This window comes from Cystoisospora suis (genome assembly GCF_002600585.1).
Source record: "Cystoisospora suis strain Wien I chromosome Unknown contig_423, whole genome shotgun sequence".
In the NCBI taxonomy this organism is placed as follows: domain Eukaryota; phylum Apicomplexa; class Conoidasida; order Eucoccidiorida; family Sarcocystidae; genus Cystoisospora; species Cystoisospora suis.
The window spans coordinates 24,699-49,736 of record NW_027153224.1 but is presented as its reverse complement, the minus strand read 5'-3'; the positions used below and the strand labels follow the sequence as shown (position 1 = coordinate 49,736).

The following is a 25,038-nucleotide window of genomic DNA, read 5'->3' as shown; positions in this document are numbered from 1 at the left end:
AAAGAAAGAGAGAGAGAGATAAATAGAGAGAGGTGACGTGCAGATTCTGTTGGGCTTTAGTTAGGTAGAAGGTAGTCGATGATATGCCGTTCTAGTGGCGATCGATTTCTATGCCGGATGGGTCAGAGAAAGAGAGAGAGGGAGAATCCGTAGGAGGAGAGTTGTGAGCCAAAATGCTTAAGAGGACCGGGACCCTGTATGAAGTACTTCTTTTTTTTTCCATCCTGCAGTGTCAATGTGATCGATCTAATTATTTTCCTTCGTAGACATATGCACAGGTCTACCTAGATAACGGCGAATGAATCTGTCTTCTTCATTAGTGTATGGGGATATGTGTCTGGATATGTGTGGAGCTCTCTGTCGGTGTTTCTACATATGAATTATATCCATACACTCGAAGGACTTACCGGTCGGAGCGGCTGGTGAAAGAAAGAAAGAAAGGTTCTGTAGGGTAGCAGGAACACGAAGACAGAGAGAATCATCAAGGAGAAAGAAAGAGCTCGAGAGAGGATGAGGAAGAAGCTCTCATGCCCTTGTTCTGGTGTATGTACACCCCAGGTTTTTTCTTCCGAAATCGGTTGTCGAGAATTGGTAAATAAATGGACTTCCCGTCATCTCCGCAGCTTACTATTATCATCCTTGTCACATACTAAGAAGAAGAGATCATGGGCTTAGATTTCTTGCAATCCCCATCCTCTGTCTACTTTTCTATTTCTCTTTCTGTCCGTTCTTTTGAAAGAAGAGGGTTTCTTCTTCGTCTCTTCAATGAAGGTGATCAATGTTGAAATAAATGCTTTCAAGAGAAAAGGCTGCGTCCGTGCAAGAAGAAAAAGAAGAAAAGAAATCTAAAGAGATCGCAAACACAATGGCAAGACTCGTTTTGAGTCTGAAAGTCACTCTATGTTGTCACTCTTTCCTTCTTCCCTCTTCTCTTTCTTCTTCTTCTCCCTAGTCGAGTTTTCTGTGCGGGAACGTATTTCTCTACCTCTATCCTCTTTGGCTTGTCTTTGGACCATCACATTCGTATATCTTTATACACTACATACCTTCCTATTTGTCTGTCCCTCGACCTATCTGTCTCGTCATACGTTGTGTGTCTATCGATCTGTATAGATTCATATATTTCTCGTCATCTTTTCGATCTTCCGAGGCGTACTTGGATGTACCCGTTCATTTGCTTTCTACCGATCTTCTGTCTTTCCATCTATCTGTACCATCATACTCGCTCTACTGTATATCTGTGTATGCGTCTATCTACGTGTATCTATATCTCTCTATCTGTGTATCTATATCACTATTTCTTTGTATCTGTATCTCTCTACCTATGTATCTATATCTATCTGGCTATGTATCTATCTCTCTGTATTTCGATCTATGTATCTAGCTGTATGAATATATTGCACGGTAGGGGTGATGGTGGCGACGTCAAGCGGCTTCTCTTCCATGCATATGTGTCTTGTGAGACGGCGACTGTGTATGTACACTGTATGTATGAAAGCAAGACGGGGCGTGAGGAGAAGGAGTGAAGAAGGTCTTTCTGAACTTGTTTGAAAAGCATCTTGCCTCAGGCTCTCGATTGGCGGTTTGACGTCTCTCTGTTGATAAGAAAGAAAGACTTCGATCCCTTTATCTATCTTTCTCTCATGACTAGTCTTTCTCTCTCTCATTCTATCTGGCATGTCCTTATCTCTTTCTCTCTCTCTCTCCGACTCTCTTCCTGTCTTTCTTTTCTTTCCTTCTTTCTCGTAGATGGAAAGATCGTTCTTCAGTATGTTTTCCCTTTCTGACACGGAAAGAAGTACGAGAGATGAAGTGTGTCTCATGAAAAGACAGACAGGCAAACTCTCGTTCTTCTCATCTCCCTCAGGTGTTGTTTAGATATGGTAGGGACGTCTCCTCTTATTCTTCTTGCACTCCACCTCTACTCTTCCTTATACCAGAGTACGCACTCCAACTGTCTTCCTCTCTCTCTTCTTCTCCTCTGTTGTCTTGTTTAAGCTTCACTTCCATTCTGCTTGCTAGAAAGCAAAAAGAACGAAGAGAAGAAGCTCTTTCGTGAGTTACCCCGGAGAAAGAAAGAAAGAAAGAGACAACCTATGTTCTCTCTCCTTCGTTCATGGTAGAAAGAAAAGAGGAGCATGTTTCTTGACGAAGAAGGACAGACTCATCTTTGCATGCATGTTCTCACACCGTTCTCGAAGAAGTCTTTTATCTCTTCTGAAAAGCATAACAAGTTATCTCTCTCTTTAGAAAGACGGCCGGGCTCGCGCCGCTAAGACACTCGTAGCGAGATTATTGCCTTCAGTGTTTCTAGATGTGATGCGGGCTTTCTAAGTATGCATGGAGAAGGAGGAAGTCGATTCTTCGTAATAGAGAAGTAAGATAGATTGTGAGTGAGGAATGGGGCGTAGGTGTATTTGGCAGATGATAGGGTGCGATGTCACTTTACCAGTAAGCTTTTACACACTTTTCAAAGCAAAACTGCTTCTGTATATCTATATACAGAGATATATAGATAGATAGATCAAGTCACCATATGGGTCTAGTATAGCCGTCCGAATGTCTTCTCGGCTTGACCTTCAAACGGCAAAGACAACAGAGACTGCCAGCTGGATATGAAGGATATACATAACGGTAGCATTATACCCACACGATACACAAGAAGATGTTTATGGATCTAAAAGGAAAGATCTTGGTAGCTCTGAATTTTTCTCGGTTCATCGATATTTCAACGGAGGATCGATGCTATCTTTGGGTCTGTTTCTCCCTCGGTCTTTTCATGCACTGCTACGAGATGCAGAAGTCAAGAGAATTCTAAGGACCTGATAAGGCGGCTACTACCGTTTTAGTGAGAAAGACTCTTCTTTCAGTTATGATCTGTCCATCATAAACCAGATATACACATATATCTAGACGCATACATGTATGTAATCCTGATCTTCTATAAAGCAGTGTAATCCTCTCCCTTTATCCGTCCTGTCTCATCTTAGTCATTGAGTTCTTTCTCTTGATCTCTCTTGGAGTCGAATTATTGTTTATCCTGATCTACTGCTGGAAGAGCATGACTTTACAGCGTTCTCAGTACACATTTCTTCTTCTCTCTTCAATCAGCACGGACTGTGTGGACCCTTTGAAGAAACACTTGCAGCGGAAGATTTGCTGCTGGTGTCAACCGCCTCTCCTTTAGAAGAAAGTCTATTCTTTAGACGAACACACCCCGCTTTCTTCCTTCTTTCTCAGTGAAACGAAGAGAAGTACGTATATCGCGGTTGGAGTGTATGTACACCTCGACTGGAGTGTGCATGTACCTCTAGTGGTGTGTACATACACCTCTACGGGTGCGTGCATACGCCTGTAGTGTGAACTTACTACTTCGGCGCCGTTATCCAGTTCTCATTTCTCGCTTTCGATGCGAATCAAGTGCTCCTTTCTCTTCACTGTGCTTGTGTCCTCACTGACATCCGTTCTTTTGCATCTCTCTCGACTTAGCTGAAATAGCAAGGAGGAGTGCCGCTGTCTGCTTCCTCGGAAGATCGAGTCTCTTACCAGAACGGAGTGAGAAGTGTTGCGGGGGGAGATAAGTATATCCGCTTGGAATCTCTCAAAATGCCGCCCACTTTATCTTGACACGGAAAGATGCAAAATAGGTTCTGTCTATTCTGTCTCTCTTGACGAAGAGGATACAGTTGGAGTTAAGTTGTTCCAGAGCTTTTCTCGGGGCCTCCCTCATCTTGTCTTTTGGCATACATGAAAGAATAGAAAAGAAACACAGAGCCCTTTCTTTCTGACTGTTCCGGGTCTCCGAAAATAATAGCTCGTGTCTTTTACGCACTATATAGCTCAAATAACATACATAGTGTGAAGAGACGGCTACATACACGGGTTGCTATCCATCCATCTATATCGATATCTATGTGTTCCTATATGTTTGCGAGGTAAAGTCAGTTTCCTGTATGGCCTACATCAGAGAGAAAGTATGCAAGTGCTTCGTCGGACGGACTGTCAAAGAAAGGAGTGACGAAAGAGAAATAAACAGAAAGAAATTAAAAGGCTTCTTTCAACTGGACATCCTGAAGAGCGACTACGAGAAGCACATATCTCCATATACCCTCCAACTGATGCGCGTGCACATACAATACATCATATTATATATATATATAATATGATGTATGTATATATATATATATGTATACGCGTACTTACGGCCAGAGGAATGTATAAAAATGGCTATACATTCAAGCATGCGTGTTAGCCGCTCGCTCGGAGAGACAGATAGAAGAGGTTTCACCTTTGCTTTACTGAAAGTAAACACCCTTACATACGTGCCCCGTGCATCCGCGTCCTCCAGGGAAAATGCTTTCTTTCTTCTCTCACCGTCGACTATTTCCAGCCACGTGAAGACTCTTGGAGAACTCAAGAGCTCTCTCTTCTCTGCTTTTCTCTCTCTGTCTCTCTCCCTTTCTTCTTTCCCCTCTCTCTGACCCTTCCTCCCTTCATCTTTTCATTCGCCTTATAGACGAGACATCCACACTCGACCACCGAAGACGAAGCCATCGTAGAAGAGAACCGGAACAAGGATCTTTCTCATTAATCGCTCTTTCAAATCCCATGACGATACTACCAACAGAGAAAAACGGAAAAGGTTCTAAATCTCTAGTTTCCTGTCTTTTCTTTTCGTCAGATTTCCTCTCCCGAGACGATTCCTACATGCTTACTTCGCCGTTTTCTGTGCTTTCTTCTCCTTGGTCACTGAGGGTGTCGAGGAGGAGGGAGAAGCGAGCGAGTCTTCTGTGCTGTTGTTGACTCGGTGGTGTATCACAGCGAGATCTTGCTGAAGTCTCCAGTGCCCCGTACCGTTCGCCTTGCGAGTATCGTAGAAAGATAGAGCATTTGTACTTCCGCTTTCATTCTGTAGGTATTCGATTGACTTCATCTCTTCATCTGTCTGTTGCGCAGAAACGGAGACGAAAAGGAGAATACATACATATACACACATACATACCTTCGTACATACACATGGCTAGATGGATGAGTATGACCAAGAGAGGGAAAGGGCTAAGTAGTACGGGGGAAGGAAGGCTAAGTTGTTGATGTACCGCGAAAAAGGAGGATGGTGGAGGCGAGTATCGGCGCGAAGCCTTATATATACTACTAAGAGTCCGATCTAAAAGATGAAATGGTGGCCCGGTCTTAAAGAAAGAAATGTCTGACGCCACCGTTACATACAGATCCCCCGCGTCGGCAAACACAGTACACGCCAAATTCTGTCCCACCTTCAATGTGCGTAGAGAAGACGAAGTTCGAGCACTCGAAGATAAGACTTGTGAGTTAGCTACGACTGTGGGTAGGAAGAGCTAAGAATCGCGATACGGTAGATACTGCAGAATGTATGTATGCTCGGCCATCTTACCTGTCTAATCCACTGATAGACAAGGAGAGGAGGGAGAAGAGGCCACATCGTTCTGCAGAAAGTTCCTGTCTTTATAACAAAGAGTGCCGTTCTTGGAGAGATTTTGCGATAAGAAAACCTCTCCATAGCTCTATAGAAACTACCTAGGATACGACATCCCGTAGATGAGCTCGCCATAGAGTGAGAGTGGCCACACGATGCTCCCGCCCCTGAATCCATTTTTCCGAAGAGACGACGAAACACAGGTATACAGATACAACGAAAGAGGGAGATCTGTAGATTTCTATATGTATGAAGGCCTATATGACGGGCGTGGTCTTGTAAGGAAACGGAACAGAGAGCGATGGATCCGGACAGGAAGAGGAAGTCGCAAAGAACAGTCGCAGCTATCTACGCTACGTATAGAGTGAGTGATGACGTATGACGAGCATCGGAGTGAGTACGAGGAATGTCTGTTGAATGGCGAACGAAGAAGTGGAATGGAGAAGATGAGAGAGATCCGGGAGAACGGGAGAAAGCACGATCGACGGACGCGGAGGATGAAGAGAGAAAAGAGATGGAAATGAAGGAGAAAAAAAGGTAGTGGTCAGGGCGGGAACGAATCAGTTCGGGAATGAATGAAGAGAAGATGATGATCGTCCTTGGACGACAACAGTTGAGAGAGCCGCTCCTGGACGCGAACCCCTAAACACAGTCAACTGTGAAGATGAGAGGCCAGTCTCTTTCCGGACTAAGATGAAAAGAGATGGATGGCTTCTTTAGTAAAAGAGACGTTAAGACGTTGAATTCAAAAACAGGGACTTACACAGTGGAGCGTTCGCCAGCCTGAGAGCGTTGACGATCGCACCGACGACATTCTCTCCTTCAGCCGGCGACGCCGTCATCTCATGCAAAAGTGTAAACAATCTGAAGCTTTTCGTGGAACTTCACAGAACCCAGAAAAAGCAGAACCTCCGGCTGGGACGTCAGTATCGAGAAACATCGGCTAGTGCTGATAGGGGTGGTCCGCACAGAGCAGGAAGTGTGACGTGAATGCATGCGATGTGTTTTGGTGAATGTCACTCACTCATTCACTCTCTTCCTGAAGAAACAGCTTCAAAAGACGAGATCATCACACACAGTCACCAGATCAAGCGGTGGTTGATATGTAAGTAAAGGAGAAGTCTCTGAAGCGCCCCTTGACGATCTTCGGGACCAGCGTTTTCTGAAGAAGCATTCTGGCCAACGAAGACTACGCAGCAAGGCGATGGCGGTCTTCCCTTCTGTGGCATTCGGTGACCTAGCTTTACGCGGGCAACAACGGTAGCTCTTGTATGATAAGGACTGGCGTCAGAGCAATCCGTTAGAGCGGAGCGATCCCTCTGTCTAGTCATTCGATCGCTGCGTCAGAGCGAAAAGCGAAAGTGGCATCTTTCGGCGTCTCCATCAACATGTACTGCCGAGGAAGCCTTATGCTGCACGGGGAGGTAAACCATCTTCCATGTCGTGCTGTCGGCGACTCTCGTGAGGCGTACTCATCGCTTTCTTCGATGACTTCTTCACAGCATAACTCCGTTGGGCCCGCATGTGGAAGCAGTTCGTTGTCATGGTGGCACTGCTCTTAATCCACGATCAACTGATTCGTGGTTTGTCTTTTGCCTGTTCTAAGGTGGCCACTCATTCGATGACGGCGTGCGGAGTTACTCGATTCTTCACATTCTTCTCTCCTCTTACTAAAGTTCTACACTGATGTTCAGGTGTGATCGTCGCCGCCCTCCACTCCACCCCACAGAGATGCTCTTGTACGTGTCGCGCCCACGCACACACACGCGCTGACGACACGCGTTTGCAATTTGTCAGCAGGACGAGAATGCAAAGCTGCAGCGGCGCATGTGCCTGGCGTGCCTTCCCAGTCTAAAACTGGCTGCATTCTGTCGGGGAAAGGTCTCTGACGCTGGGGAGCTTTTAGACCCCCTGCGTGTACGACCAGCTGGGATAGAAAAACTCCAGTTGCAAAGATGAATGAAGGCTTCAGAACTGGATTGTTTTCTCCAAGCCCTGCCATTTTCTACACTGCTCTAGGCAAGTCACTGTGAAGACAGGAACCTCCCACTTGAGCATTTCAGACCTGTCACGCACAAATGAGAGCCACTGTCGAAACAGCCAGCCGTCCTCAACACAGGCAGCCCCCCCAAACTTGGAACCTTTTCACGAAGACGTCGCCTGAACCATAGATCCTCAACGTGAGGGTGTTCGCAGCAGGAACAGATTACAAGAAAGACTATCTCCATAGCTCCAACAATTCAAAGGAGACACCTGCACAATACGCCACGAGAATGCAACCACTGGGCGCCACCACCATATGCTTTTCATTAGGAACCACAACCGTTTCACTTGGTGTCTTTGCCCGCTGATTTCACACCATTCTTGGAGACACCCTCACCTTTTTCGAGATCGACGTCTGCTGCGGACCCCTCCATGGCTTCTGCAGTCTCGGCAACGCTGAGGCGTTGTGATGACCCTGCGATAACTTCGTCTCCTTTGTGCCCGACATCTTCCCCCAAGTGTCCGTGCGATTTCTTCTCAGCAACGTGGAAACGTTTGTGCTTGTCCGCTTTGGGTTTCAGTTCCAGGGCTTTCAAATGGGGTTTGCCTTCTCCTGATGAAGCTGCATCTTTCTTTGCCTCCTCTTGTTTGAAGCGTTTTTCATCTCTTTTGACGGCCTCTCCGAAGTTAGTTGCTACGTTCAGGAAAGCGTCTTCTGCCTTCTCTTGCAGCTTGTTCATCTGGGACTCGCGCTGTCTTAAGAAATTCATCAGAATAGCCATCATTTTCTTGGCGACGTTCTTATTGTCGACAGTTTCTTCAGAAACAATATCAGTTGACAGCAACTTGTAGAGCCGGCTTCTCTCGATCCGGTCCCAGACATATCTGTAGAATAGCACCTTGGTGAAGTCCATAACAAGGAACCACAGGAATCCCCAGAATATCGTAACCCACGCTTGTCCCCAGGTCAACCCCACCATACGCGGCCCGGCGCCGGGACGCCAGTTGATCTTCCAGTATATCGACAAGAAGAGAGTGATGATGACAGCGCATATCTGCGGCACAACGATAATAAGTGCAGGGTACTCGTTGGTCTCTTTGTTGTAGACAAAGAAGTATCCTCTAGTGCGGACGCTCTGAAAAGACGTCTGTATAAGGATTGTCATGAGCAACCATACTCCTGCATTGGTCTGGTAGCTCATCGGATGCTCGCCGACTGGTGTTATCCAGTCTTCTTTGAAACGAGAAAGGCCCCACCGTGGCCACCAGTTCACCAGATGAGCGGGATCTGAGAAGACGACGTAGAGCAAGATACAAATGGTCGAAAGGAGGCCCAGCCACGCCGAGAGCACGATCACGCGTATCATAGACCAGATCATCGGCGTCCTGGACGTCGAGACTCTGTCGTGGGAGCAGCTCATCAACACGAAGTCATTGATCATCGATAGCAACACGAGAATCCACGAAGGGAACTGGTACCTTAAGATGACAATATTGCCCCACCACATACCCAGTATCAACAAACTGGTGAAGATACGAAAAATGATGTATGACTCAACGCGCTTGAATATCTGCCGAGAAAGTGACAAGACCGTTATAATTGTACTCAGGCCCGGAGCAAACAGAATGATATCTGCAGCAGCCCGTGCGGCTTGGGTTGCCCCGCTTACAGCAATGCCGACCGTAGCACGCTTCAGAGCTGGAGCATCATTTACGCCGTCCCCTGTCATAGCAACCAACTTGTGTGCATCCATCATGGCATTGACAATTCCAAACTTGTGTTCTGGAAAAACTCCTGAAAAACCATCTACAGTCTCGATATAGTCGGCGAACGGCTGTCCGTGAACAGTACCACTTTTCTTCTCCTCCTCCCAAATCTCCGGCCCCGCAATGTTGGTCCCCATGTTGAGTTGTTTTGCTGTCTCTATGGCAATAGCTTGCTGATCTCCGGTGATCATGACCACACGAATTCCGAGCTCCCGAGCTCTCGCAATGGTCTCAGCCGAGTCAGGTCGCGGCGGGTCGAAGATCGCGATGTACCCGACGAGTTTCCATTTCTGTGACTTGGGGTCTTCTCCGTCAGACAGGCGCTTGACTGCTACTCTAAGAGTCCGCAAACCCCGTTTGGCTTTCTCAAGAATCAGCTCGTTCAGGCGCTCTCTCATTGCCGCATCTCCGTAACACACCATGTCGCGGATGACTTGAGGAGCTCCCTTGGAAGTAACAAACTTGTCACCGTTAGGACCCATAACAGTAGCTTCAGTCCGCTTGTCCACAGGGTTGAATGGGACATACTCAAGGATCTTGTACTTTTCACGTTCTGACATATCGGTATTCTCATTAATTGTCCGGTCGATGGGTTCCGGATCTCGAGTGTCACTGCACAAGCTGGCATACAGTAAAAGAGTTTTCTCGTCATACCCTGGCTCGATCTCGAGTTCCTTCTGGTACAAAGACAGGTGATTCAGAGTCAGCGTTCCCGTCTTGTCACTAAACAGAACAACGACTCCTGCCGCCTCCTCAATCGCGGAGAGCCGCGAGACAGCTGCCTTTTGTTTCGTGATGATGAGAGCTCCAACCGACAGCACGGTCGTCGTGACCACTGGCATCGCAGCAGGGATTACTGACGCGATCAGGATGAAGGCCCGTTTCAATGCGATCACATATCGGTCTTTCGGTATGAGCTTTTTCCAGTCGGGATGAAACGACTGCCAGAAGAAGAGAAACAAGGCACAGCACGCCGCCACCAGAGTAATGAAGATCTGTGTCCTGTGCAGCACCGTCTGTAGATGGCCTCGGTGTTCAGCACGTGCCAGCAAGGAGAGGGTCTTCCCGTAGAAAGAATCATTCCCTGTCTTCGTCACTTGCATTTCACCCTCACCCTTGTCCACCACAGACCCCGACAACATATCGGCACCGGGGTGCTTCCGAATCGGAACGGATTCTCCTGTCAACGCGGATTCATCAACTGTTATTGTGGCGTCGTTCGTCGCGAAGATCCCGTCTGCTGGTATGATTACTCCTCCCTTCTCACTCACGATGTCGCCCGGAACCAACTCCCGAACTTCCAGGGTCTTCCACTCTCCGTCACGTTTGACCTTGCAAACTGGAGCTCCCAATTTCTCAACTGCAGCGATCGCATTGTGCGCCGAACGCTCCCCTAAGTAATCCGCCCACACCATACAATTGTCCAGAAAAACCAGGAGTGCGAAGGAGAACCAATCCCGCACACCGTCTTCAACTACGATTGCAGAGAAGAGAGCCGCCACAATAAGCAGCATGGGGACGAGGGACAGATACTTCTTCAAGACTTTAAACCATTCTGGGACCTGCTCGAGAAAAACAAACACAAACCAAGACAATTTGAGCGCGGCGCGGACCTCCACGCACTGTCGAAGAGAAGATGGTCTTGGAAAGAATCACTAATCTCTTCTGGAGAAGCACTAGTATCTAGCCATTGCTCCGAGGCGCTCTATACACAGTCCAGCGATGGACTGGATTGAGCTGCTTTGCCTTGCGAAGGCCACAAAGCAACGGGGAACGAACCGGAAACGCAACGGAGTGGTGTCCGTGATCTTCCGTGTTCTTTGTGTTGCAAGCTCTTATAGTCCGGGTGCCCCCAAGCCGTATGAGGTGCCCGTTCATTGCCGACACTGGTCGCCTTCGACCCTGTGCACCGGAGCTACCATTCTCCCTGACACCTATGATTTAAGCAGTTTGAGAACCCACGCAAGCTGCTATATCATCGTCCTACCTGTTTCGGCTTCACCTCGTTCCATCCATACTTCTCTCTCAGCTCAGCCACCTGCTCGGACGTCAGCCCATTCAGGTTGATATCGACGTGCGTTACTTTTGACTCTCCCAGCTTATCGACCTCGGCTTCGATCTGCTTCTCCTTCTGTGCGTCCTGTCCCGACTCCTGGGCGGTCGGGCTAGGGGCTGGCGACAGCCCCGCGGCTCTATCCGCGGCATGGGCATCACCAGTCTCTTTCGCGGCGCTGTTGGGTGCATCATGGCTCTCATCTAAGGGAACCGGATGGTACTTCGGATCACTTCCGGCCGGAGTAGACTCTTTTTCCTCTTTTCCTGGGGTGTGCGTGTCTCTCCGCGACACCTGCCGCTCCCTCGTGCTCGGTTTTCCACTCATAGTGGCCGTCCAGCGAAATCGGAAGCAAACTCCTAACACACACGAGAGGGCCTTGGCTCGCGCCTGTGGTTTTGCCTGTACACAGAATTAAGCGCCTACCGCGGCAGTGCATCGCAGGTCGAGCAGTGAAGGGATGACGGTAGGTCAAACCCAGTTCTTGCTCTCATGTGAGCGCGGGCAGCAAAGCGGCATTACCAGGAAGAGGGACTTCAGGAAATCTCCATCCACTTCACGAATAACAGCAGATGACTCTGAGAAAGCGCAGTTCACAAGGAGCTTAGTTGACTGGCGGCGGGCACAAATGTCTTTCCGCTGAGGAGCTGGGAGTGAACTCCTGGCGTCTTCGAGTTGAAGACCTGTGTACCACCAGAGGCCAAACCAGAAAATACCTGTGTAAAGGCTCCAGCAGAAAAGTAGACAGCGATCCGTCCTCTGCCTTTTCCTGTAGTTCGTCTTCAATCCCGGCCACATCATCTGCCCCCAGTTTCTCCTCCTCTCATTTGTTCACTTCCGCGCAGCGTGGGTCATTCCTTCATGAACCCAGTTTCGGACAAGATTTGTCTGTTCGAAAACGGCCAGCCCGCGTACAACAAACTGGAGGAGCTGCACCGGAATACGAAATTCTGTCTGAGGAACACGCGACTGTCGATGACACTAAAGGGGATGGAATAAGCATTGTTTCCACTCCTGACTCTACGTCTCATCGACCCAAACGCGTCCGAAAAGACACGACTTTCTCCACACGCGCGTCTTCTTCCTCCTCTTCGTCTTCTTTTACCACTCCGGTTGTTCATCATAAGACCGCGTTGTCTGATCCAGATGCGCTGGTGGCCACTTGTTATGGACCTTTAGCTTTCGGTTTCGAGGACTGGGGTTCTTGTCCCTCTCTTACTTTCGCCGCACCGTTGTCGTCGCTCCCGCATTCGCGTTCGCTTTCTGATAAGAGTCCGGTCCGAGAGAGATTGTATGGTGTCGTGTCTTCTCCTTCTGGAGCCTTTTTCTCTTCGTTGCATGCCCTCAGAGAGAGTGTTTATCGTTTCGCAGCATCTGAGCGCAACCGACGCGGTTTCCCCCTTGATCTGCCCTCTGTAGGTGTGGTCCCCAGCTCCCTCCTGCATCCGTTTACCGGTCGGAGGGACGATGATCGAGACATTCTGTATTCGTCCGCAGATGCGGTACCCGCTGGCTCTGCAGACGTCTCCTTACAAGAAAGGAATATTGATGCGACACCTGGGCCGTGTCCGACGACTTCGAGGAATGGATGCAGAGTACGGGTTTTCCCTGTGGATGTTCCTGGGGGAGGAGTGCCAGTCTTTTTGCCTGTGACTTCCCCTGACGATGAAAGGAGGAGACAGGAAGCAGTCAGTTGGATTGTCGAGGAGGGGACTGCAGTTGAAGAAACCTGCGCAAGCAGAGGAGTGAAAAAAACGCTAAGAAGGTCGCTGAAGGAAATTCTACGGTAAGGGCTCTTGAGCGCTGTTTCCCGTACTGGTGCAACGTGGGACCACGATCTAATACATCCGCAGGCTTGAGGCAAATACTACCGTCAATTCCGGTATGTCTTGTCTTTTCTTTGCTTTTACAGAGATATCATGACAGAAGATGCCCAAGAGGCCGCTGTCCAGGCTTCGGAAGAGGAGAATGAAACTGAGCTCACTGTCAACAGGAATCCAAAGCGAGGTTCAAGGAGGGAGGAACATGGTGCAGAGAAAACCAGACAGTGGACAGAGAAGTACCGGGCTCGAAAGTGAGCGAACGGAGAATATGAGTTGGTTTGCCGTGTGATAGAGTATCGGTTTACCAAAGACCGTATTGTATCATGTCTTTTACTGAATGTAGAGCAAATCTCAAGTCTACCGTGTTTGCCTGTATGGTGTCTTGCTCCGGCTCAGGACTCCTTAGGGCAGGCCTTTAAAGCATCCGTAGACTAGTTTGTGTGTAGGAGTCCTATCTGGCAACGGCACTACTTGTTTGTGCACACGTATCCACTACTAATCCGACTGTCATGATGTGATATGCCCAGACCAATCTGACCAGAATAGATACGATGGACCCGCATACGGCTCGGCACCTGGATGCGAGTGCCGACAGCTCCAGTCGATATACCAACACTCTAAGAACTGAAGGCATGGGTATGAGATAGCTTCGTGAGTCTAAGGGACGTGTTGCGCCCGGTCTTCTGCAGTCCGCTTGGCAAGTTTCTACCTCCTCCATCAAGCGTTCTGGTCTGCGGTGTTAGAATCCATAGAACCAGTGAGCACGCAGATGAACACCCGTGCTTGCGCGTGCGGAGTTCTGAACGTTTTTAGCCGTCAAGACAGTATGGTGTGCTGTCCTAATGAAAGGCGATTCGCTTGAGAAAACGTCCTGCAGGGTGCTCAGGCGATAGATAGAGAGAAGCTTTTTCACTTGCCTTCATCGCTTACGGTGTGTAACGGTTGTTTTGTTCTATGTGACTTGCGGAAACTCCAAAAGAAGATCATTTGGAGTTCCGCCGGCTCGCGTCCTTCTACTTTTTCTTATTCCTCCGTGTCCCTCAGCTGACACTTCCGTTCCCGCGCGTGTGAGTGAGAACAGCCTCGTGGCTGTTCATGACATCTTCGCTTCTAGCTGTTGCTATTTATTACGGCACTAGTTTTGCGTCTCTCGCTGACCGGGCTTTTAGGCGCAGGATACGAGTCAAATCGATGGAGGGGTATCGGTGGGTACTTATCCGTGTTTTTGCAGAGTCGCGGATCTCCTTACTAGTGCATCGACGAACACCTCAGTGTTCACTTGGTTACGACAGTGGCAACTCCGCTTGATCCGGAAGGAAGAAAACTCGAAAAAGCTTCAGAAGGCAGAGCGCGCGGGAATGTCTTTGGAGGGATACAGAGGTCCTCAAGCGAAAGCGAAGGACGAAGACCAAAGCAAGAATACGAAGTCAACAGCAGTTACTGAGGTAGAGGATATGTTGCCTCGGGTAAGATGGCGTGCGTGTCTTCGGGGGTGTCAGTTGCTGAAGATCGGGAGGGTTCAATCTCTTTGCGGGGTGATGCTGTCTTACTCCCATGGTCTCCGTACGTTTTAGTTTGATGCATCCCATTTCTCTTGCCACTCCACTCTGTCTTTTCTACTCGGAAACATTATGTCAACTACCGGGCTGTACGAGCGGGGGCTACAGGGCAATGGCCAGATCGCACGCTGGTTGTTGCGCAGACTTAGGACAGGTTTAGCTTTTCTTATTCTCCTGTCGCTTTCAAGCTTCCAGCGCCTTCTTTGTAAAAACGTGATACGGCACTGGGGTTCGGGCTGGGCTTTGGCTTATCAGGCGCTTGTACTGTATCTGAAGCTTGACGAGACTGTTTATTTTCGTGAGATGCCTTTGACAAAGGAACCGCGTTGGCCTGCACCTTCCCAAGAGTCTCTTGTCCGTCACGTACGACGCGTCTCATTCGACTGCGTATAACTCGTGCTGCCGGCTCCTTTTGATGAGGTGGCTTTTCAAAAGCCTTTCGGCGCCCGCAATCTCACCTAGTGTCTGTTCGTTTCACCACCTTTCCCGGTGGTTCTTTTTCTCTCCTGTCAGTTGTAGTTAGGTTGCCTTCGGACGTCATAGTCGCCATAGGACTGTATCTGAGCAGTGACGTCGAATTGCGGACCTCCGATGTCGCATGTGATGTCCTTTCTTCGTCTTATCTGCGGGCTCCATCTCCTAGTCAAAGGCGTGCCGGTTCTTTGGGTTGTGCTTTTCCTTCTGTTCACAGCTCTTGCTGGTGGGAGGTCCCCCGGGTGTAGGAAAGACTACGCTCGCGCACGTGGCAGCAAGGCATTTTGGCTTCGATGTTGTAGAGATCAACGGAAGCGACGAGCGCTCTCGTTCCACTCTGCTGCCTGTTGTTATGAATTGCGTAACTGGAGCAGATAGCTTTTTCCACAGTAGAAACAAGTCCAAAAACGCCGAGTCTCTTTCCGTTCGCAGCAGCGGTAGACCGGACATGGTGCGTGCAAGTGGCGCAGAGAAGAAGGGAATGAGGAATAGAAATGATCCGTCCACCGGCTGCGTGGCGGAGATGCGGAAGACTGCAAAGCCGATCCTGCTTATTGTGGACGAGATTGACGGTGCAGCGTCGGGGAACGCGGGAGGACGTGGCGGCGATGACGAGGAAAGCGAGACGGTCGTAGGGGTGATTGCGAAGTTGGTGAAGAAAAGAGACGCCAAGGGGAGACCTTTTATCAGAAGGTACGCTGCTTCCACTGTGACTTAAGCGTCCGCTTCTCCTTCTCCGCCAAAAAGAAAGGACGGCGTCTCTCAAGGAGGGAGCAGTGTCGAATGTCTCGGTCTTCAACAGTCCGTCTCACTATCCGCGAGCGAACGCACTGCGCTTCGTGCACACGCGTGCTTGGGTGTCTGTACGTTGTGCATGTATGTATATCTATGTATATATATGTACACTAGATGTGGTGCAGGAGTCGAGGGCCTCACACTCGGCTCTGAGACCACTGTATGCCGTTGTGTGTATAGGTAGTGGCGTGTATTGACCGTTGCTCTTCCCAAAGTCGGGGGGGTTGTTGTTCGACACTTCCCTCATCCCTTCGTCAAGTAGCCGGGCTCCCCTTGGCTCAGTAGAGCTGGGCACTTTCATTCTGTTGCTCGCACTTCCAACTTGCGTGTTAAGTAGTGATAGTATGTCCCTTGGGGGATATATTTGTTTTGGGTGGCGTGAACGAGTGAAGAGTCAGCTGTCCTTCCCAAATAATACAGTCGCTTTTCATGGGAAATGAGCAGTCATTTGCTCGAGTCGCCGCCTATACGGTTAAACCAGCACCGACAACATCCGCGTCCGATTTTCTTTCAGTACGCTTTTTCCTCCAGGCCTATCATATGCATCTGCAACAATCTTTACTCTCGGACTCTACGGCCGCTGCGTGAGGTCGCGCAAATTCTTAACCTGAGCCCCCCTCCCGCATCTGCCATCGCGGAGCGACTGAAAGAAATTTTGTCCCTCAACGGCTTCACTGCGGATCGGGAACTTCTGGACCGTGTCATAGACATCTTTGATGGAGATATCCGTGCGTGCATTAATTGCCTATACTTCATCTCCAGGTAAAACAGGTAGTATAGCGTAACACCGCCTCACGTATCGTCGGCATATACGTCCTAGAACATGCAGGAAGATATCTGAGCGCACACACTGTTAGAGACATGCCTCTCTCCCTGGTAAGCTACGAAGTAAGCGAAAGACACCTCTGACCATGAATTCACGTGTGTTCCCGTCTCCGTACTACCCATATCACCTCAACCAATAGAGTGGCTCTGATTCTCGTGCCTGTCAGCATCTAGGAAAATATGTACCAGCTGCACTCACCTGCCGATGATAGAACGGGGGTCTTCAGTCTGGTCCGGGTGACTGACTGCGTATTCGGTGGTGACTCTTCAAAACATTCCGGGAGGGCATCGAGCGTCTTTCTCTGGTGAAAGGCAAGCATGGAGAATCGTTTGTGCCAGTAGCAGCCCGCTTGGAGCCTTTTACATCTGCTGGCACGCCAAAAGTCGTTTCTCCCGGCTTCTCAAATACGCGGGGTGTACATTTGCGGGGTCTATTTCTATACCTTTTTTCAAGTTGCAAAAGCGGACCCGCCCTGTCCCCCTATTGAAAGGAGCTGCAAACACATACTTGGCAGAGAGGCCCAGTTTCAAAGGCTTACTTCAGGGTTGGGAGTCAGCCCGTTTCTGCCCCGACGTCACTCTAGTACATGGGCGATGATGTCGTTCTCGGTTTCTCCTAGGAAGGCTTTACGCTCGGGGATGAGAAGGCTCCAACAAGAAGACGTCGAAGCTTTTTCTTGGGGAAAAGATCGAGAAATGCATGTCCAGGACTTTGTGCGGTTCGTCTTTACACCGTGGTAAGGTCCTCGTGTCACTCATTGCCAGAGGGAGATATAGGTCTTGTCACTTGCTCTTGTAGACTCCGCGTTTGTTCGTGTCGGGTTGGACAGTCCGAATATAGAGCATAAATGATATCTGAAGTTCCGACAAAGCCCGATCTACAGCGAGTATAGCTTCTTTCATGTGATCAGGAAACGCGCTGGATCGTCTGATGAAAGGAGGACCAAGGGCAGACTTTCTCAAACTTCGTTTTCGGAGACTCTCTGTTCTTTCGCGCCTGCCGTTGATCCCCAGCTGGCGCCTGCCTTACTTCAAGAGAACTTCACTCAGGTATTTCTTCTCCCGTCCCAAAAAGTCCCCGTCTCTCAACTTCTGTCAACGGCACCCATGGGCTTGCAAGATAACTTTGCGTGCTTAGGCGTTGAACCCCCTCGAAGGGCATACTCCCTCTCTATGCACTCACTCAGAGGTTGACATACAGAGGTCTTTTTCTCTCTTCGTTATTGCGTACAATTAGATTCACTCCACGATGAGAACGATTGACTTGTTGGACGCGCAGGCAAATCATGCTCCATTCCAGAGTCCGGTCTTCTTTTCCGCCGCCAGTGAGACGCATCAGCTGTTTCAGAAGGCGCATGCTCCACTTGGTTTCGTGTTCTTTTATCTTAGCGTACTGTAAGTTGCTCGTGGTGTCGGCACCCTCTCTGTCATCGTAGTACGCCGACGGCGGTCCGGTGCTGTGTTGTCCGTTTCCTACCTCTGTCCTACGCCGCGGGCGGAAGACGCGCACCCACTCTTGATTGTCTTCCATGCAGTATCTCTTGATTTTTTTTTGAGTGGCGCAAGCTCACTAGTATCTTCGATGTTGCCCCGCCTCCTACCCGGAACTCCCTTTTCGCACTGTTTGGTGTTGCCTAAAGTCTCCCATCACGGAGACAGGTCATGAAGCTGCGTGTGTACTTCGAAGTTCACATAAATATCTCTGTGTACGTGGTATACTTTCTCGGTATCTATATAGCTGTTTACATATGCTGACGAAGCTGCCCAGCTGCTGCATCACCGGCCCGCTCTCCCTCTTTTCTCGTGCCACTGTCTACAGATAGTGCAGAATGACTGGACGCTGGATAAACTCGCTTATGGCACAGGTACGGTACAGTGAAGCGAAGACATAACGTTTGCAATTTGGCTTTAAGTCGGAATCAGGTGACGCAGGTACTTGCCTGACTCCGCAAGTGCCGTTGCTGGTCTTTTTATGTCACAGTCTTATCTGATCTTTCCTAATTGTACTCTGTATATCCGCGGCCCCGTACGTAGTATTGCATCGCGATACCAGTGGAAGGGCAGTCCGGGAACAGCACAACGCCGCTCGGTCCGGCGCTTGATTCCCAGTGCGAACTGGCGCCGACTTCTTTAGGTGTCGCAGTGTTTTTTTCCGTGTTTTGTACTGCAAGCTTTCCCGAGGTGACGAGATGTAGAGTTTTGAGACAAGCGTAACATTGGCCTTTCAGATCCGTTCTTCCATAAGAATGTCTACTGTACTCATCTGTCTGTACGTTAGGATTTACAAGTCGTCGGTCCCAGTATCTTGTGTGGGTCCGAGTAGCTAAAGAAATTCTTCAAACCTCTCAGCGTTCTGGCACTTCGAACAGAAGAGAAAAGAGAGGAAGCGCAACCATTCTAGGGCAAGTGAGGACAGATAGATTGGCAGGGCAGGGCCCCAGCAGGTTTCAGTGAACTCTTTCTGTGCGTGGTATACGTAGCTAGTACTTGCACTTACCAGGCATATACGCCTGTAGTGTGCTCCTTTTCCACTGTATACTCGTCTTCCTGTCGTTTGACAAATTTTTCTTTCTTAGAGTGTCGTACCTGATGGAGAAGTAATGCGTTTACAGCTTCTGTCTCAGCAGATGCTGTAAAACCATCATCTTTCCTCAACTACAGACTGGCCCAATCTTTCTGGCAAGGGGCGGATTATCATGAAGCCCAGCCACTGCGGACTCTTCCGGTTAACTAGTCTTCGTGTGTCCTGTCCCTCTGCGGGTTCTGTCATCGAGGAAGTAGTGTGTGGTACCTGTTTCTCTCCTCACCACATGCATCTCGATGAGTAATCGTTTTCTCACCCGAGGACACCGAGCTAGCACCAAGTGCGCAGACTCCCATCTGTATGCCACCGTCCGCTTGTCAGTGGTGATGAAGAGATCCTGAATTTCCTGCTTAACACCTCCTCCTTTTTCTTGTCCCGAACTTTTTTTTCGCGTGCCATGGTGTGTCTTTGCCTATAGAACTCCTGGCGTTCGGAGATTCCTCGGTATCTCTCTCACATCTCGCTTTTCATCTTTCGAGTAATTCTTTTGAGACGGAGGCATCAAGTGCCTCGGGCAGGTCTTATTTCGCTTTTTGTATGTTTGCTTCCCGGTTTTGTGCGACTTCTGCCAGCCGAACCTTCTACAGCGGCGTTAGCGCCTCCGGCTTTCTTACTCCTGCCCTATGCATGCACCGATTCTGGCGCGTAAAACGGCAGGCATCTTTATCTGCCATAACCGCTCTTGCTTCTTCCTCTTCTAAGATTCGCCGTTTTTCCAACGGGCCTGTTTCCACTATGCCGTCGCCCAGTCTCTCAGGCGCCGGTCACGCGGGAGAACCAGAAGATTCGAAATGGGGAGGCGGAGCAGGGGGACATGGAGGAATCGGAGCAAGTGCTCGAGGATGGTGCTCAGACATCTTGCGTTCGACGTTCCTCCGAGAAACGGCCAGTGAACTGGTTCGCTTAGTTGTCCCTTCGTACGGCAGCGACTTTTCGAAGATGGCACCACTGAAGAAAGATTTAGCAGGTGGCAACAGGAAAACGTACGCGCAGCATGGGTGGAGCAGTAAAGCGGCAGGGCCAGACATGATGTCGAGGGAGGCGAATGCTAAGGAAGTAGCCTCTGCGCTCCGAGGTGCGCTAGCTTTCGATCTGTGTACGCGTATAGATTTCTGTATACCTTTCTGTATAGCTAGTTATCTACCTAGCACGTTGCTTCAGCCGAAGAGGGTAGACGCGACGGTCATGGCGTTTGTCCCGGTCAATGAACCACAACTCGCATGCACGGAGCAGAGAGTTCATTAGTCTGCAGTGATATAGATATATCAGAATCAATCATTGCACCGCCGACACGCCAGACCCTACGCGTGCTGAAGATGCACATTCATTCATCCTCCCTGCTACACCGTCCATGTGTTTCTGTGCTTTCACACCCAGCAACAAGGACAGGGATAGCAACGCAAAACACTCAACATACAGCCGTGCGGTGCTTCTCAAGCTATTGTATCATCGCAGATCTTCCGTCAGTCCCACAAGGTTACATCTAGATCGCTAAATTACCACTGTGCTAGAAATGGCTTGAAGCTTTTGTTCTAGGAGATATCGGTTAACGCTCAGTATGGCTCCGATTCCGCGGACGGCCTCCATTCCGGTTTCTCGAAAGTGATGTGAGTCATTTTCACTGAACTGCTTTCTTTGGGCAGTCTCCATTTTAGGGGAAGATACTTCTTCTCGCGTTCTGTCACAACAGACATTCGTTACGTCTGTGTTCAACAAAACCGCATCCCCGGACTGATGGTCTGAGTTGTTCTGAGGCCCTGCTAGCCTGCTTCGCCGCTGCTCAAGTGCTGTCTTTTGAACAGACGTCACCTCAAAAAGCTTGGTTACAGGCCGTCGTGGTTCTAGGAGTGCGTCGTTCTGACGTCTCATTCGCTTTCCTTCCCCTGGCCTGTCATCCTGTTGTACTTGACAGACTTCGTGCGGGCGGCGCCTGGAGTCAGATTGGATTGTATCGCACTTGGTCCCCTCTTTTCGTATGATACCTCGTCCTGGGAGTCCTCCTCGTTCTACGGCCCAGCCCACAGTAGTGGCCCGCGCAGTGGCGGCGTTCGCAGTAAGTTCGGAGGTAAAAGAGAGGCACAGCGAGGCATCCAGGGCCGTTGGGACTTTCCAGGGAGAGAAGTGTCCAGCTTCGGAGAATATCAAGGACTCACGATGGTACCGAAAGGTATCACAGTTATGACGCGGATCGCCGCATTAATGACGGCGTACGGCGTGACTTTCGTTGAAGTACGCGGGGAGACTGAAGTAAGTGACACTCTGCTGATTCTAGAGACGTGATCGAATCACACAGTCGTTAATCAGCGGCTATGACTTCTCTGCTCTGCTGAATACTTGCGTGACTTATTGACGTATCTACGGCTTTCTTGCTTTATACTTAGTAGTGGGTGGACTTCTGGCTTAATGTTGTAGTTTCGAATAGCAGAACCTTTTTGAATACTGGATAACTGTGAGCAGTTCAGTTTTCTCCTATCTGAGAACGCAGACAAGGCCAGCCAAGGACCTAGGCGAGGTCGCAAGCTTTCCTGGCTCCGTGTTGCGGCGGCATGCTTTTCTCTGCAGTGAAATAGGACCGGGTTTCATCTTCTTTCTCGACCTGTTTCTGTCTCTTCCGCCCTGTCCGCATAGACGAGGGAGCTGTCAAAAGCCCAGGGAGTTACAACGAGCTATTGTTTGGAGCCGCCGATCCATCTGCTCGTTTCTTTAGCCGATTGCCGTACCCAGCAGTCTTTTCACTTCCATCAGCAGCTTCGCCGTCGAGGTTCAGATCGAGGATCGTCGATTCCTGGGGGTGGGCCAGCTGGGGCCTCGTCACTCCCCGGTCTCGCTCTTGGATCACTCTTGTCGCCGGCCCCTTTTCAATCTCGGGACCTTTCGTACCACAGCTCTCGCAGTAGCGCCAGCAGTGGCATGATGTTTTCAGGGCTGCGAGTCCCCGCAGGCGAAGCGAAGCAGGAGGAGGGAGCTCGGGACAACCCTGAAGTTTTCATTCTCTCAATTAGACATCCGTTGGCCGGTTTATCTGGTAGGGTAGCTGGGCTCGCTGTTGAAGCACAAAGACAGCTAGGAGGGGGGAACCTTCCTGTGGGCGGGGGTGGTTTGTTGCGTGTAGAGAAAACCGATAAGAAGGGGAAAAAAACACGGGAAAAAGATCTGAAGAAACCAGCTGTGCAACCAGATATTCCGTTCACCACTTCTGGAGGAGCTCTTACGGAAGCGATTGCCGTTATTCGACAGAATGGATGGAAAGCTTTTATGAGATTCAGCGACCCAGTCATTTCGCGTCGGCAAAGAAGTCCCAGTGAACTGGATTGCACTGAGAAGAATCGCGGACTAGAGATTTGTGAAGAGGTGAATCGTTGCAGAGGGAAAGCGGAGAGGACCACGGACGAAGACGTCTTACTTGAGGACGACTCGTGTGGAGCAGACGGGGAAAGTGTGGGAGAGGCTGGTATCCTGAAGAAGAAAGGAGCACATGGTGCGCAGGCGAGAGGGAAAGGCAGACAGGAGCAGGACAAGGTAGCCCTTCGATTCCAACGAGTAACACTTGATGCCTTTCTCGCCGAACAGCAAAAGGTTTCCCAGGCTCTGGCAAGGTGGGCTGATCACTCTGCAGAAGTGTGGCTCTCTGCTGCAAACAGCACGGCTTACCAATCGATGTGCTTTGGTACGGCTAAACAAAGCTGATATCAACAAACCAGACGCCTGGGCCAGCCTTGACCCTATCCTGGACGCGCGGGTGAAAGCTCAGTCGCGAGATATCAACATTGAGTAACTCTTGACCCCGCATTGGCCATACCGTCAACACGCGGATGACATACCATTGGTGAAGCGTGCGTTACGGTGTCTCTCCGTTTCAGCGTTAGAGAATCCCGGCGCGGGGCAGCTCTGGCGGTGCGGTAGAAACGTGTCTGTTATCGCTCTTCCCTGGTATGAGTGCTGCATACGTAGTCGGACATCTGCCTCTGTCTTCGATGTGATTGAGTGTGGCTTTCCCGCTTCATGTGGAAAACGGGGATTTGGCCACTGTAAGTCGAGATCCTGTCTTCAATGCCGAGCCGAAGAATGAGTTTTCTTCATCTTGCCTTTTGGAAAGACATGTGGCGAAGTGTCAGTCCATTGAAGCGGCACGTTTTTGTGTGCTAGTGCGTGGAGCTAAGTTCCGCCCCTATCGTGAAGCAGTACCCGTCTCAGGGTTTGCAGGACCTCTGACAGCTTACTTGTCTGAAGGCACCAGTAACCTCGCACTGTCCCGCGTTAAGTGTGTTGTCGCCTGTGCTGCGTTCTAGGTACGGGTGCATAATCCACAAACTCCCGGTAAAACGCTCAGCCCAAGATGCTGATGAGGTGCGCACCAACGGTATGGCCTCTGGAGGCCACTCGGTGCTTGCCGCGCTACGGCAACGCCAGCAAAAGAAAGACACTTTGGCAGGTAGCGCCGGAGAAAAAGATATAAGGGAAGAAAGAGAAGATGGGGCGGACAAAGTCCCTGTCGAAAAGGCGGATAAGCACGGTGCCTCGGCAGCGGATTGCTCGTCCTGGAAGGGTATACAGAGAGATATGGTAGGTGACAAAGAGAACGCAGTCAACGAACGTGACATGGCGAATCAGGCGCACTGTCTGAACCCTCCTGCGAAGTCCAGCACATCTCTGATGGGGGAGGCGAAAACAACCAAAAGGGCCTTATGTGGCGGAAACGGAGTCGCAGTCGTTCGAAACTTGGTAGACATGTATCGCGCGTGTACCAATGGATATTTCAAGTTCCTCGAGGGGCGCTGCAATGCTGTAGTTCAGCCTGTAGGGGACGACTTGTTCTGAGTAGAAAATCAGACCAAGGCTGGGCTCCTATATTTGCATTGGGTGCCTGCGCGCTTTCCGCGTGGTAGATGTGAGTAGGGTGGGAGAATGACGTAGATCAGGGGCTCAAGTGCGTCGGTGTCGTCCAGCAGTGCTTGTGCTTGCTTGGCGAACGAGCGAAGGCGAAGTTCACTTGCCTCAGACACAGTCAGTGCGTTCTTCATGTGGGACTTCAGTTGTGTTTCTTGTCCTGTGGCTTTGTCTAAAGTCGGTCGATATGGTTTTTGAGGTTCGACAGTGGTGGCCACAGGTAGTGTTGAGATGTTTTCAAGATAAATCCTTTTGAAGATAAGAAAATTCAGGTGTTCCGGGGGCGGCTTGCTTGCAGCCGCTCTACGTGCAGGGCGCGTGTGGTATGCGCAGAAACAAACACAGACTAGGCCGGGTCGGGTCCGCAATGTATCACGTGACCGGACGTGCGCGAGGCTAAAAACCCTATGCTTCGCTTGGTTTCACCTGAGGCGTCGGGAACGTCCTACCCATGCTGGTGGGAACGGTATCGCCCTGTCGGTAACGGTGCGCTCACTACAGCCGGGAGGAGTTATTGGTGTTGCCGCGTACACTACTTGCATATACCAGAGCAGCCTGCCGGTCCGATACCACGCACTTTCCTTAGCATGCAGTACGGCCGTGCCCACGGATGACTGAGAGGTCAGTCTCCATGACCGGGCCTGTCCAAGTCAGCTAGCTTGAAGAAGAGTCCACGTGAGCAGGCCGCATGATCCGGCTAGAAGCACCACATCTTCGTCGTGAACTTGGAAGAAGTACCGGGCCAGTCGGTGGTGGAGCGGCCACTTCCCTAGCTGCTGCAGAACAGGAAAGTCAAGACTTTTACTTTCTCGCCTGATGCCAGTCACTCCTTTTAT

General features: G+C 50.0%; 4 protein-coding genes across 4 annotated transcripts; 2 read left to right on the top strand and 2 right to left on the bottom strand.

Annotated features, from left to right (window-relative positions):
- Positions 1 to 2,848, top strand: CSUI_001059 (uncharacterized protein). Its single transcript, XM_068061265.1, has one exon. The coding sequence runs from the start codon at positions 1,161 to 1,163 to the stop codon at positions 1,524 to 1,526; it is 366 nt and encodes a 121-aa protein (XP_067926765.1). The 5' UTR covers positions 1 to 1,160; the 3' UTR covers positions 1,527 to 2,848.
- Positions 2,849 to 3,739: 891 nt separating this feature from the next.
- CSUI_001058 (uncharacterized protein) lies at positions 3,740 to 6,418 on the bottom strand. Its single transcript, XM_068061264.1, has 2 exons — positions 5,411 to 6,418; positions 3,740 to 4,945 (listed from the first exon to the last, which is right to left on the bottom strand). Exons 1-2 carry the CDS (start codon positions 5,627 to 5,629, stop codon positions 4,712 to 4,714), a joined length of 453 nt encoding a protein of 150 aa, XP_067926764.1. The 5' UTR covers positions 5,630 to 6,418; the 3' UTR covers positions 3,740 to 4,711.
- Positions 6,419 to 7,779: 1,361 nt separating this feature from the next.
- Positions 7,780 to 11,582, bottom strand: CSUI_001057 (p-type atpase pma1; the record flags this gene model as incomplete). The annotated part of the gene is made up of 2 exons (XM_068061263.1): positions 7,780 to 10,764; positions 11,190 to 11,582. The coding sequence occupies 2 exons, from the start codon at positions 11,580 to 11,582 to the stop codon at positions 7,780 to 7,782; spliced, it is 3,378 nt and encodes a 1,125-aa protein (XP_067926763.1).
- Positions 11,583 to 12,001: 419 nt separating this feature from the next.
- CSUI_001056 (aaa family protein) lies at positions 12,002 to 24,552 on the top strand (the record flags this gene model as incomplete). The annotated part of the gene is made up of 12 exons (XM_068061262.1): positions 12,002 to 13,041; positions 13,168 to 13,329; positions 14,310 to 14,544; positions 15,329 to 15,804; positions 16,438 to 16,668; positions 17,352 to 17,468; positions 17,643 to 17,781; positions 18,551 to 18,596; positions 19,734 to 20,390; positions 21,228 to 21,562; positions 21,944 to 22,911; positions 23,605 to 24,552. Coding segments are annotated over 12 exons (4,935 nt in total), but the record flags the coding sequence as incomplete, so codon positions are not given.
- Positions 24,553 to 25,038: the final 486 nt, after the last annotated feature.